At 35.8% G+C, this 14,878-nt stretch overlaps 2 protein-coding genes and 1 non-coding gene across 6 annotated transcripts; 1 reads left to right on the forward strand and 2 right to left on the reverse strand.

The window, feature by feature from the left end:
- Window positions 1-5,209: 5,209 nt before the first annotated feature.
- LOC145128038 (small nucleolar RNA R71) lies at window positions 5,210-5,316 on the reverse strand. The gene has a single exon (XR_013716640.1). It is a non-coding gene; the product is annotated as a small nucleolar RNA R71 (small nucleolar RNA).
- Window positions 5,317-6,385: 1,069 nt separating this feature from the next.
- Window positions 6,386-7,566, forward strand: LOC145127062 (uncharacterized). Its single transcript, XM_079062312.1, has 2 exons — window positions 6,386-7,123; window positions 7,231-7,566. The coding sequence occupies exons 1-2, from the start codon at window positions 6,386-6,388 to the stop codon at window positions 7,564-7,566; spliced, it is 1,074 nt and encodes a 357-aa protein (XP_078918438.1).
- A 659-nt stretch (window positions 7,567-8,225) lies between these two features.
- LOC145125562 (uncharacterized) lies at window positions 8,226-10,928 on the reverse strand. 4 transcript variants are annotated; one of them, XR_013716046.1, is made up of 4 exons: window positions 10,801-10,928; window positions 10,373-10,469; window positions 9,284-9,330; window positions 8,226-8,579 (listed from the first exon to the last, which is right to left on the reverse strand). XR_013716046.1 is itself a non-coding variant. In XM_079061010.1 (4 exons), exons 2-4 carry the CDS (start codon window positions 10,452-10,454, stop codon window positions 8,407-8,409), a joined length of 483 nt encoding a protein of 160 aa, XP_078917136.1. In that variant the 5' UTR covers window positions 10,455-10,469; window positions 10,801-10,928; the 3' UTR covers window positions 8,226-8,406. The 4 variants fall into 4 exon arrangements, 1 of the variants encoding a protein (XP_078917136.1); XR_013716044.1 differs by having other exon boundaries at window positions 8,226-8,837; XM_079061010.1 differs by having other exon boundaries at window positions 8,226-8,760.
- Window positions 10,929-14,878: the final 3,950 nt, after the last annotated feature.

The raw sequence follows: 14,878 nt of genomic DNA on the forward strand, positions 1-14,878 counted from the left end.
GTTCGAAGTGAATGGAGGAAAACCTTAACATGAATGACTAATTTCTGTTTATGATGATAAACTAACAAGAATGCATCCAAACATTGAGAAACTTATTGTTATGCACTTTTCTCAACATACTACAAAGTGTTGTTAATATGGTAAACTATGCAACTAGTTTTTATCCTTTCTGCACTGTTTTGAAATTATCATAGAAAAATCATACGAAGTCGAAAACTAACTCCGTAAACTCTGAGAGTTTAGAAAATGTGTCTAGTTTATTCATAATTTTTATTATGATTTTTAGAAGTCTCTAACTTATGTGAAAGTGTTCATAATCACAGACTGGTCCGAATTCATTTCTGAAATGATAGGCAGTTTTGTAAAAATCACCATAAATCGTAGAAAAATCATATGGAGATGTGCAAGTAGTCATTTTAAAGGTATAAACCTGAACTACTTTCATATAATAAAGTTTTGAACTATATTAAGTTTAAGTTGGGTAAAACAGTTCGTGAACAGGTCACAACTTTTCTGTTGTAAGCTGTCAAGTTGAGTTTTGAATATGTTTTGGTGTTTTAACTTGTATTCCCCCCCTGAAAACTGAAAAAAACTAGAAAATGTAGGGGTATGAACTCACCTTGAGTGATTTCTTGAAGAGTGGAAGGTTGAAGATGATGAGTTTCAAGTCTAGATCACTTGATGAACACACGAAGTTTTGGATGATCCTAAGAACGATTTTTGGTGTGAAGATATGAGTCATTAATCCAAGAGTGTTATGAAAACATGTAATAACACTTGAGTTAGAAGGAAATACTTACCAATAAGTGAACAAATGACTCAAGAATACATCAAAAGTGTGGTTGAAAGTTGAGAGAAAAGAGGCCCTCTTGATGGTTTAAGAAGTGTATAATTTTGATGGTGAAGTAAAAGATCAAGGGAATCCCAGGCATTTCCTTATATGGAGGGTTGCTGGAGCAAGTGGCTAGGGTGAAGGGATGTTTGCCTTGGTTTGTGTGATGTGGATAAGGTCGGACCAATGAGAAAGTGACACATAGGAGGCAAGTGGGCACACTTGACCCACTTGTGGTGTAGAATACTCTTCTTATTGTAAAATAAAGATTTATAATTAATAAATCCTTGAAAAATAATTAAAATAATAGTTCTGGGGGTTAAAAATGATAAAAATATGAATTCGGTGAAAAAATCCCGTCAAAAACGTCAAAAACGGGCTTAGGAGGCGAAAGTAGTCGAAAACCGGACAATAGGGACCGAACCTGCGAGGTTCGGCTCTTAGGAGTGTGAGGACCGAGAGGGAACCGAGAGTAGGAGGGAAGACCGAAGGTCCGAAGTGGGGGGGTGCGAGGGTCTCGCATGGGAGCCGAAGTTCGGTCCTAGCTGCTGAGCTTCGGTCTGCTGAGGTTTCGGTCCGAGATGCTTCTGACACTTTCGGTTCTGACACTTTCGGCTCATAAGAGGTTCGGCTCCTAAGAGGGGTTTCGGTTCCTAAGAGGAGTTTCGGTTCCTAAGAGGGGTTTCGGTCCTATATAGCTGTTTTTCGAGAAATCTTTCCGTTTTGCGTGATTTTTGACCAAGTTAAGGGTCGGGATGATCCGGATGACTATAAAAAGTTCGAGAGAGATTTTGGGAGAGATTTCACATACTTAAAGAGATTTGGGAGAGATTTCACATACTTAGAGAGATTTGGGAGAGATTTCACATGCTTGGAGAGATTTCACATACTTAGAGAGATTTGGGAGAGATTTCACATGCTTGGAGAGATTTGGGAGAGATTTCACATACTTGGAGAGATTTCACATAGTTAGAGAGATTTGGGAGAGATTTCACATGCTTGGAGAGATTTGGGAGAGATTTCACATACTTGGAGAGATTTGGGAGAGATTTCACATACTTGGAGAGATTTCACATACTTAGAGAGATTTGGGAGAGATTTCACACGCTTGGAGAGTTTTCACATACTTGGAGAGATTTAGGAGAGATTTAACCTTAGCCATTATTATCGCATAATCTCGCAAATGCAAGGTTCGCGAACCCCTTTATGCTTCGTTAATGATCGTTTTAAGTCCCCGAAAGGGTCCTTAGTCGTGTTTTGATGCGTTTAACTCCCTTTTTAAGGTTTTTACATTGTTAACACATAGATTCTTCGAGACACTTGAATTTTTGACATAAAGATGCACATTTTTATACATAGAATAACTTTTAACATACAAGTACTAGTTAAGTTTGACCGGTTTGACTTGTTGACTTTGACTTTGACTTTGACTTGAATTTGACGGTTGTCACACTTTGTCAAGAAATTAGCCTTTAAAATTTCTAAGTACCAAGATTTCCATACATCACACGATTCAAATCATATGATTTCAAGCTTCTGCCCAATTGAAACTTGGGCGATGGGAATCTTTCCTTACTTAGAAAATTACGACATTACCATAAATAACATAACTAAGAATCACATCCACTTAATATTGCTTATAATAGAAACACACAAACATCAATTTTCACAAGCGCCATTGCAAGGAAATATAAATAAGACAAAATCAAAATTTATTTTATTGCGGAAAAGATATATCCTTACAATGCAAATGAAAACTATGCTATTACATATTTCTAAGCAATTTACCATAACTCTAAGCAGCAGCTCAAAAAATCTGACCATCGAATCCATGTGATCGTAATCCATTTCTTCGCGATCAGACTCAGCTCGCTCCTTTCTTTAAGCTTCCTTTCCTTTCTTCGATCCTTCAAAACATCGAAATGTAATCTTATCACATCATGTATTAAGAATCTCCAAATAGGAACTTAATAGAGTTAGATAGTGGATTTTACCTGAAGTAGAGTGATATTTGCAAACTTAGCTATATTTTTAGTACAGATTTATATCATTTATTAGCTAATTATTTACATTTTATGGACAAAGGTACTTAATATTGTTCAAATTATATTTTCAGTCCAGAAGGGAAGCTCGGAAGTAAAAGGAAGCAGGAGTCACGGTTGAAAGCTCGGGAATGGAAGAAAGAAGGAAGATGCTAAAATCTGAAGCTACTCGGCGAGTAGGGTCGACTACTCGACGAGTACATACGAAGGTTCGCGAAGAAATAAGAGAAGTCCTTGCCGCATACGGATTCAACAAGAGGGGCTCGACGAGTCGGTGGGCTACTCGACGAGTAGCCCCTGTTTTGGGAGTCCTATAAATAGAGGGCAAATTCTGGATCAGCTACCCTTTCTAATTTTTCTGGAATAGACTTGGCGACCAAGGAACCCTTTGAAGACCTGGAAACGCAGAGAGGAACCTGAATTTCATATTCTTGGAGGACTCAAGGCCATTAGGTTGAAATTTTCCACTCAACTTAATTTGAACAATGTTTGGTTTATTTAGATTCGTTTCTATGTTTTTATATATTGAATTCATGAGCTAAACTAGTTAGTTTCTGTTTAGGAAAACGAATTTGCTCCTATGGTTTGATATACTTTCTTTTGATTAATTGTTATTTGGTGATTTTGTTAACTTAAGATTGTTAAAGACCCTTATGCATTAACCATAACTATTTTCTAGTTAATTGTTAAGTAATTAAGTTGTATGAACATCTCTTGATTGCTTATCTCATATAAATTTATGTGAACACATTGCTATATGCCTAGGAATAATGAATATGAAACTAGGATTAACTAGAGAATGGGTAAATTAATGTGTGAGCTTGATTGATACACCAGCAACAAGAGGTTAGTTGAATCACCAATTCAATTAGCTAATTACAAGTCTTATTTAACCCGAATAATTGAACTAGGAGGTTTATTAGTTTAATCAATTGATCACTGCTTAAATTAATCTATTTCCTAAGGATTGGTAATAACGAATGTGAATCTAATCACCATAATCGGTAACCAATAACAATTAATCTATTACATTAACATAAAATTAACCATAGGAGTAAATGAGTTGAACTAAACAGAAACCCTTTTGATCATTGAATTAGTTGTTTTTACGTGTTTTCAGCTATTAGTTGATTAGTCAAGTTTTAGTTTAAGTTTCTAGTCTTGTAAAACTAGAGAAACCCCTAATTTTATTACTCGTTTCTTAGATAATATTAGTTATTAGTTTTAATTTTCCGTTCCCTGAGTTCGATACCCTACTTATTTAGTCATACCACAATTGATAGGTTCACTGCCTTTTGTGTGATAATTTATAATTAAAAGTAGGTTTAAAACTAGTTGAGTTAACACACATCAAGTTTTTGGCGCCGTTGCCGGGGAACGGTTAAAATTTTAATTCTGATTTCTAGTTTTATCGATCCTTTGTGTGAGATTTATCTTGCACAAAGTTAAATCTTAGGTAATTTAGTAATTAGGATAAGTTTTAATAGTTTTTTGTTTTTAGAAGTTAGTAAGTAATTTTTCCTGTTTCTGCACTGAACTCGCCGAGTGCACTCGAAGCGACTCGGCGAGTCCGTCGCTGCCACACAGTTTCGTATTTTATTACATTTTTGTTCTTTTTACGCGTTTTTCTTGTTTTGTTTGCAGGAAGTACATGACCAGAGGATCCAACACACCCCTGGTTCCTCCACTTGAAGACCCAGAATCCGCTTTGAGGAGAAACAAAGGCAAGGAGGTTGAAGACTCTAATACACCCAAGAAGTCACCTTTGTCGAGCTTGAAAACAGTTTTTGGGAAGAAAAAGAACAAGAAGCCAGGAGAGACCAGCAGTCGAAAGAGCGAAGAAAGCAAGTTACAGAATATTGAAGATAATCCAAAAGAAACCGAGTTCGAATACGACTACGAAACCGAATACGAAGAAGAAAGCGACTTTGAAGGCGAACTAGCTAATCCCATGGCTAACATCGATGAAGTTCCCATGGGAGAATGGAAGAAGAGAATACGTGACGATACCGGCCCGGGACTTGTGCAACCCGCAATTCCAGCTACTGCCACTTTCGAACTAAAGGGCCACATACTTGCTCAACTCAAGGAAATTCCCTTCTACGGAAAAGACCACGAAGATGCCTATAAACACTTGGATGAAGTCAACGATGTAGCTGATTATTTTAATGTTCCCAATGTGCCTCGCGAAACCCAGCTGCTTCGTATGCTACCAGTTACATTTAAAGGTGCTACAAAGGATTGGCTCAAGTCACTCCCTCCCGGATCCATCACTACATGGGCTAAGATGAAAGAAGAATTTATTGACCAGTTTTGCCCACCTTCGAAAATAGCCAAGTTGAAGAAAGCAATTGCCAACTTTGAACAACAAGCTGGAGAGTCCCTTTATGAGGCATGGGAGAGATATAAAAGTCTACTAAGGAATTGCTCACATCATGATCTGAATAGCCAACAAGAAGTCTCCATTTTCTATGATGGAGTCAATATAACAACTAGGCAACTCCTAGACTCTCAAGGACCACTCACGAAGAAACCACCTCCAGTAATAAAAGCTCTAATTGAAGAATTCTCTAAGCACTCTAGAGAATACCATAACCCAAGGAATGACTTGACTAGAGGGGCGGTGAATTCCATTACCGATGACATGGCAGCAATGATGGCAAAGTTGGAAAGCATGGACCGAAGAATGACTAAGATGGACCAATCCATCCATGCTATTAGGGTAGGATGTGAAAACTGTAGAGGGCCTCACCTTACAAAAGGTTGTGATCTTGATGAGAATGGGAACCGGAAGGTGCAAGCGTGCTACTCAAGTGGTGATAGGTTTGATGATAATTGGCGAAAACCAAAGAAGGAATGGCTACCTTATGATGAATACAAAAAGACACGGGAGGAAAAGTATAAGCAAAAGGAGAGAGGCTTTTATCAAAAGGAGGAACCGGTTCATGAAAAGAAATCAGATTTGGAAGACATGCTTACAAGATTCGTGGCCGCATCCGAAAAACGACACAATGATACCGATGCTACACTTAAAGATCAACAAAACATGTTGAGAGAACACCAACTTATGATGAAAGATCAACAAGCCTTGCTTAGGAATCAGCAAGCATCTATTCTCAACATAGAAAAGCAGCTGGGGCAACTTGCACAACAAGTGAATGAGAGAAGACCGGGTGGACTTCCAAGCAATACCGAAAGTAACCCGAAAGGTGCACATATAAACATTGTCACAACTAGGAGTGGGAAGATTATAACCCCTCTGACTCCTATTCAGCATGAAGATCCTAAACTGGTGCAAGAGGATAAAGAGAAGCATGCAGAAACACAGATTCCCGACTCGACTCGTCGAGTCGACGTTATGGACTCGACGGGTCCCCAAGCTGAACAGAAAATTCAGCCTCCGGTCAATCCATATCAGCCTCCACTCCCCTTTCCAGTTCGAGCCAGACAAGAAAAAAATGAAGTAGACTACCAGAAGTTTCTGGAACACATTAAGGCTCTTTAGATCAATATGCCATTCATAGAAGCGATTGCACAAATGCCAAAATATACAAAATTCCTCAAAGAGCTGCTAACTAACAGGAAGAAGATGGAAGAAGTAAAGAAGGTGGTCCTAAATGAGAACTGTTCAGCCGCGATGTTGAACAAACTTCCTAAGAAGAAAGGTGATCCGGGAAGCTTAACATTGTCTTGCCAATTTGGAAACTTAGCCACCATTTACGCATTGGCTGATTCAGGGGCAAGTGTAAATCTCATGCCTTACTCGTTTTTCAAAAAGTTAGATCTTCCAGAGCCAAGGCCCATTCGTATGGCAATTCACCTAGCAAACAAGACAGTTACATTCCCTAGGGGAATATGTGAAGATCTCTTGGTGAAAGTGGACAAGTTCGTGTTCCCCGCGGACTTTATAGTTTTAGACATGGAAGCGGATCCCCAAGTCCCGATCATACTCGGAAGACCTTTTCTTAATACGGCAAGTGTTATCGTCGACATGCGAGATTCTAAACTTACCCTTCGGGTAGGGGACGAATCAGTCACTTTTGGAGTTGATCAAGCCATGAAGCATGCAAGGAGTAGTGACGACACGACATTTTCGATGGACTTGTTGGAAGAATTATTGGAAGATTGGAATGAAGATAAGTCAAACAAGTCCACCGTCACAGTTGAAGAAGAATTTGACGCTGAAAGGGACCTGCTGGAAATAGAGAGACTACTCGAGGAAGTTGATTATAACGATCTGATTAGAAAGGCAGAAAACTCGACTCGGCGAGTCCATTCGAAGAACCCCGAACAGTCGCGAATTTTGTATCGGACTCGACGAGTCCCCTCACTGGACTCGACGTGTTCAACATTCAGAACACGAAATCGGAGCTTAAAGCACTACCAGATCACTTGGAGTACGCATTTCTTGAAGATGGCCAGCAAAAACCTGTAATTATAGCTGCTGATTTGGCCAAACATGAGAAAGAAAGCCTTGTGGGTGTACTAAAGAAGAGGCAAGGTGCTATAGCATGGAAGATAACCGACATCAAGGGAATTAGTCCGGCCTATTGTTCCCACAAAATCAACTTAGAAGATGGAGCAAAAGCTGTAGTACAATGCCAAAGAAGACTCAACCCGAACATGCAAGAAGTTGTAAAAAAGGAGGTGGTGAAATTATTAGATGTCGAAATCATTTTCGATCTCCGATAGCCCATGGGTGAGTCCGGTCCAAGTGTTCCAAAGAAGGGAGGTATGACGGTATCGACGGAAGGTAAAAAATCTATGGTGGTGGTCTTTTTTGTGTGTTTAGGTTCCCAATAGCTTATAAGAAAGATGAGATAATGGAGTTTGGGACAAAGGGGGCGGCGGACGCCGGTTCCGTTAGAGGTGGATTTCCAAGGCGTCGACCATCCAGTTGGGTGACCACGTGAGGATTAATGGGGAAAGGATGGCTGGTGACATACTTCTAGGTTGTATGGGCGGCATCGAGAAGTTAGTGGTAACAGAGGGTTGTCGGAGACCGAAGAGAGCGACGTGAGACGGAAGAGATGTGGTGTGACGGCAGATGGTGGTGTGTAGATGAGATTAGGGTTTTCAATATCTTTTGGTAATGGCGTAAGATACATTTAGGTACGCGTTTTTTATGTTTAGATTGTATGCTTAATATGGTTGTACATGATGTTCTGATAGTTATACCTCTTAAATTTCAAGAAATTGGCAATATGTTTAATAAGAGAGTAATATATATATATATATATATATATATATATATATATATATATATATATCAATTAAGCTATTGAGAAAACCTATTGAACCAGGTTTGATGCAACACACAACCTTTTGCTATATTTGCTATGCTCAAACAATAAACAAGAAGCATTCCAATAGAAAAACATGTCCAAATGTAAACAAGGTAAAACTTGTCTACATCAAAAAATGAAACTGGATCAAAATAACAAGAGAGAATATGGATGTAATGTAGTAAAATTTGATACTTGACATAAACAAAAATAAGAAACTTTGTATCATACTTGACATCTCTGGATTTTAATTTTCTTCGGCACCATCCAACATCTCATCATGCTTGACAGGTGCTACCCAAACAAGACTTTCCACATACTCCACAATTTTATTTATACTATATTCTCCACGACAAGGTTTCTCCAAGATTTTAGTCTTGTGTGTGGCTGAATCATACAAAAGAATATGGCCATCCTCATCTAAAAGAAGAAATGCATAGTTTGATGTGAATCCAAATAGATTATACGCATCACTAGAAAAATGCAAAAAGGAATGACGTTTGACCCATGATCCAACCACCCCATACTCCTCCATCACCCACACCTCATATCTATCATCCTCATCCTCATACAATGACATCACACAAAGCTTTCTGAACTCCTAGCAATACAAAAAAAATGTTTCCAAATTTGTTGAAGCTTTGCTATCCCAGTGGCAGCAGAAATGCTAGTAGAATTCTTCATTCATGAAATCAAAAGTGCATCAAGGTTTCAGACATTATGGTTTGGTTGGACATATACACAGACGAAGGAATACACATATATATTATTATGAACTCGTAAAGAAAAAAGTCCCCTCCATCTACTTCTGATAGCTAATTGTAATGACTCTCAATTAAGTTAGACTCATAACTATTAACAGACTACATATACAAAACAATATTGCAATGCATCTGAGTTCAACTTCTAAGAGGACAGAGGAGTACATTTAGTATTAGAAACAATATAAAACAACCGGATCAAACCTGCAACATGATTCATGAAAGAATAACCATAAAACCAAAAAGGTAAAATGATTCCTATTAAAATTAGCAAAATTCAAGAGAACACACAATAATATTATAAAATAAGCAAAAAAGTAAATTGATTCAGAACACACACCCAAATAAGGAAAAACAACTTACATTTTGTCCAGCCTCCTGAAAAGCTGTCTGCAGGTCTTCATTTATCTCTGGGTTGGGAACATAAGAGTTTTTGTAAAGGGCATACATGTACATCATAAACAGAAATCCAAGTGAAATACTACAAAGCCTATTTATTATTATGTATATCATCAAGTTCCAGACAGACACAAGCCTATTTATTATTACAATTTAAAAAAAAATGTTTTAAAGATGAAAATATACGCAAAACCATGACAAGTTTTCTACTCTCCCATGAATACAACTCACAATTTTTGTCATCATTTTATCTTTATTGCCTTTTACTGTGGAACTTGTAAATATGCATAAGAACCAAAGTTTCATGAAGTAAGATGTTTGCATTCATACACTTACAGACCAAGAATTTTAAGAGTTGAAGATGTCGATAATACATTTACTTAAGAATATAAATATGTGCATATTTTTAACTTCATAAACCCTTCTTTGATCAAATGAACTCAGGAAAAGGCATATTTTCTCGGTTATTGAAAACCCAGGAAAATATCTAACCCTATGTCCAATTTTTGTACATAAACAAATTTACGGACTACACCTCCACATTGAGCAACTTTCACTGTCATCAAAACAAAACACATCCCTCTGTTACAATGTTACCCCCAAAAGGTCGGTAACCCTAAATTGACTGAAAACTTGTACATATTGTGCTACCATATTAAGGAAAACCTTATGCAGTTGAAACATTCAGCAAAAAGTATTTGATAGATAGAAAACAAACATGTCTAAAGATAAATATAAGAAGAGATAAGCATTTCAATGATGCAGAGCCTGGATATCAACCAAACAGAAACTAAATTCTAACTACATGTTCTATGATCTGGTAAAATAAAGGCTTTTCTACAGCCAAAGAAGAAAACCTAATAAATTGAAAACAAAATATGCAGGAATCATCCAATAAAACAAAGAAAAACCAAGTACAAAGCCAAAACAATCATGATACCCTACCATAGCCATAAGAAGTAGCATCAGATTACAGCCAAATTGGCCACAAACAAGCTAACAGGAGCGAAAAATAATTAATAATTTATCTAATTGAAAGAAACAGCATCAAACCTGGACTGAAAGACCACTTGCGGGACTTTTCATCGGCCCCACCGCCTTCGTAGCGAGTCCTTCCATTGCCCGCCATCGCCATCGCCTATGATTGTATCTATCAATATCAAAATCAAAATCAAAGCATCAGTTCAAACATAGAAATTTGACAGTCAAAGAGCAAAAATCTGCAAAAATCAACCCTACTGTCACTAGATAGAAATTTGACAATCAATTAGCAAAAATCTGCAAAAATTCATTTAACAATGGTCGATGTGTGAAATCATGCTCCTAAAGGTCCCATTCCCAACAAGCAAATGGAGTAATCAAATGTGTGAATGAAAATCAGATGTCTGACATTCCTGATCGGCTGATTCCACTTTTCCAGCGGACAATAGAGAAGAGAGAAACGGAGAGAAAGAAAGAAATCGAGGAACTAAGGGACATACCTGATTGCAGCCGCCAGCGGTGGTGAGAAGTGGAGCGGTGATTGATTGCAGCGGTGGCCGTTGGTGAGACCAGGTCCAGACTTGAGACTCAGCGAGGCGGGTGTTTGGGATTATTTTGAACGTAAAAGTACTTTTTGCATAAAGACTTTTTATAAAATGATTTTTTTGAGAAATAAATTTTTTAAAATATGTTTTGATTAACAAAAAAAAACTTTTGGTTTAATTTTTATATATAAAACAACAAAAAGTCATAAAAAGTTAGATTGTTGTGACTTTTAAAAATCTTTTCTTTTCTTCTATGCCAAAATCATTTTCAAAAGAACTTTTGAATTATTCAAACACCTTTTGACTTTTTTTTATTTTTTGAAAAAGTTAAAAATCAAAAATTATTTTAAAAGAAATCTCAAACACCCCCGAAGATAGGGCTAACTATGACTAATCTAATTTGAGAAATTAAATATTTTTTTATATTTTATTACTACTTATCTTCCCACCATATCAAATGTTGATAAGTGGATTAAATTAGTATTAATTTCATTAAATGTGAAACATGTTCATATTTGATATGATAGAATGATGAATAGAAATAAAATGTAGGATGATATTTAATTTCTCATCTAATTTTGGCTTCTTTGACTTGTGGTTTCAGACTATTGAAGAGCAAAGAGAACACAACCCAAATTTCATAAGATTGGGCCTATTGCTATAAAAACTAAGGGTATATGGTCTACTTTTAACCCAAAATTATGAATGACATATCAAAATTATCCTCAATTATGTTTGTTAAACCATTACTTCCGTATGTTATGGCACCTAACTTTCATTTATTTATAATATAAATTGTACTTTTAATTCTTGTTAAAGCATTGTACTCTAAAAATCATATATATTTATATATTATAATGATCTGATAATTTGATAAAAAAAAGGTGTTATAAAAAGTATATCTAGAACAAATAAACTGTTAAAATAACTTATTGGTAGTAGAAAAAATTGTGTTTAAAAGCTATAAATGCTAAAAAAAAAAAGTTATTTAAGTATGGTAGCTAAGATAATAAAACCAATATAATGGATTAGTTGAATGGTCGTTTCATGTTCTTAGGTGTTGTTTGTTTTTTCTAAAAAACTTCTTCAACCCACTTATTGATGTGTCACGCAGCACACGCACAATACTTGGCCCTTTGCAGCTGTTTGTTTTTCAGAAGATTTCTGACTTAAAAACTGTTGCGTGTGTGTTGTGTGGCGCATCACTTGACTATCTGCTTCAAACCTCTTCACACTTTACTTTAACTTATTACAGCATTCTGCAGAGGTTAAAAAAACAAACTTTTTATTACATGTTGCAGCCGTTTGGTCCCCCTCTTCGGCTACCGAGGGTTGCAGAAGTGGTCCGCAGACTTCAGACGTTTTCGCTTCGAAAAAACAAACGACACCTTAGTTTCTTTTTAGGGTGACAAGCACGGTATGGTTTGAATGTGAATTCAAGGAAATAAAAACCAATATTTTAGATTAGTTGAGTGGTAAATCTTATACAATATATCTTGACATCTTCGGTTCGAGTCATACCCAATATAACTCTAGGGTTGTAATTGGAAATAAAATTGTGCCTTTTCAAAAAAATCAAAAAAAAAACCAAAATGTCATGTGTTTCTTTGGGTTAATATTAACTCGACGATGTGGGGGGTTATTGTCGTCAGCATCCTGTGTGGCTTGGATTGGCTTGGATTGTCGGCGACAAACACCGGCCCATGGTCCTCTTTTTCATTGAGAGTTTAGAAATGTTAAATAAAAATAGCTAAGTATCACTTAGACTACTCAGTATGGTCAACGCTCATTGGCGGAGGATTATTAGGGCCAGGGGGGCTGTGGCCCCCCCTGATTTTTTGGTTCTAAATAGCCCTTATAGTTTCATTTTATACATTTTATACCCAAAAATATAAAATTTTGATATTAGCCCCCCCTGCTTACCAATTTTTATACATATTATATATTTGGCTCCCCGAATCAAATGTTGAAGCTCCGCCCCTGTCAACGCTGTTCAAAAGGCTATGTCAGCATAAATCTTTGTCTTCTCCACAACATCATTAATGGTGATTGTGTTTCAAAGAAAAACATTGTTAAGGAAGAAGAAAACTAGAGGGTAGAAACGCGTTGAGGGGTGTTACGTTGGCAACGGAAAGCAACAAGAAACCAAGGGGAGCGTTGTTACAGCCTTTACCACAGCGTTATGGAGCTTCCACATCAGCAAAAACTACCTTGGGCCCGTACCAATTGCTATAAGATTTTGCAAAGTTAGTTGGAAAGACGGATAGTAACTTTAAAAAACTATGAAGTAATGAAATATTAACATATTTTTTAATTATGTTATTTAGTTTAATGTTTTTTTTTTCGTAAATACTTTTTGCGTAGAAGAACAAAATTATCACAATGCACTTTGTCCTTTTTTCATTGTTATAATACCGTGTAAATATTAAAACTAATGCATCGTGTCCTTTTTTTTCATTATTATAATACTTGTGAATATTAAGACAAATAAGAAGAGTGTCTGAAACTAATTGCTTCCAAATTAATAGATAATCAATTTGTAAATTTTTAACAAAATTAAAGGACGGAAATCGAATATGAATTAAACTAAAAATAAAAGAGATTCATTGTGCATTACTTGCAAAAGGATTGCATGCAATATGACATAGACATGAGATTCACATGATTAATTAAGTTTATTCGGGTTAACCGGGTTGACCCGAACCTGAAAAAATTATATAAAGCTAACCTAAAACCCGACCCTAAATATATTTTGGGTTAGTCAGGCTAACCCAAATAACCCGATTTTGATTACAGACCATATTAAACCCAACATTATTTATTCGGGTTAGTGTCAACTCGGATTAATCGGGTTCGGGTATTTTTGACACCCCTAGTTGTAATAATGTAACTTTTATATATTAATTAAATAAGGTGGTGTTTGTTTTTTGTCCGCAGATCTTCCTGGCATCTTCTGTCTGTGCGGCGCAAACATTAACATTCGCAGACTGTTTGTTTTTTTGAAGACTGCAGACCTAAAAATGTCTGCGCGCTCTTCTTGGCACAGATGTGGACCAGAGTCTTCTAACATCTTCAGACATCTTCTAGGCTAAAAAACACATATACTTTATTTTTTTTAGTTTTTTTTTAATTTATATTTATTCCCACTTTATTAGTGATAAACAATTTGAAAAAAAAGTTACAATACTTAAAAAAAAAAAAGTTCGACGACGCAAACATGATATTTTTGATAAATTTATAAATAAAAGTTTATTATAATAATGGTCGTTGAAGTTGTTTATATAAATATGAAAAAAATAACATATTCTTATATTTTTTGTACCAAATTTTATAAAACATTATTTAATAAAGCATCGTCAATTTTCAAAGAAAAAATATTTATGACACGTTTTTAGTTGATTTAATTGAAAAAAATCGAAGTTTATTTCCATTTATTTATATATCAAATTCTTTGATTCCTAATTACAATGTTTATACATAACTTTGCGACCAAAATTGTTGGTTTTTATCAAATATATACTTTAGTTTGTATCATTTTTATTTTCACTTTTTATACAATAATACATAAATTTTGATTTAGATTTGTTAATTATTTATAACAAAGTCATAAATATATTAAAAAATCACTTTGTAGTTTAAAAAAATCAGTTTATTTAGATTTTAGTTTATTTTAGTAGCATGCAGATGTTAAAAGGACAAAAAGTCTTCTTTTTCCAGACTGCAGACGTTTAGTCCACCTCTTCTGCTGCAGAGGTCTACAGATATAGTCCGCAGATTGCAGACATTTTGCCTCAGAAAAAACAAACAGCACCTAAGTGATTCAAAGTGTTCCTAACCTTTGACAGAATAAAAAACATAATTCATTAATGCATGTTTCATATATATTATCAAATCATATGTCCATGTCACGACCAATTCTATCACTACCCCAACCTCCTTGTCACGAACATTTCTCTGTGACTACCCCAACCCAACAGGTAACAGATTAAAAATTACCTAATTTCACAAAAATGAAACAAAATTGAAAGTAGAG

This window comes from Lactuca virosa, chromosome 7 (assembly GCF_052849685.1).
Source record: "Lactuca virosa cultivar CGN04683 chromosome 7, Lactuca_virosa_CGN04683_v6, whole genome shotgun sequence".
Lineage (NCBI taxonomy): Eukaryota > Viridiplantae > Streptophyta > Magnoliopsida > Asterales > Asteraceae > Lactuca > Lactuca virosa.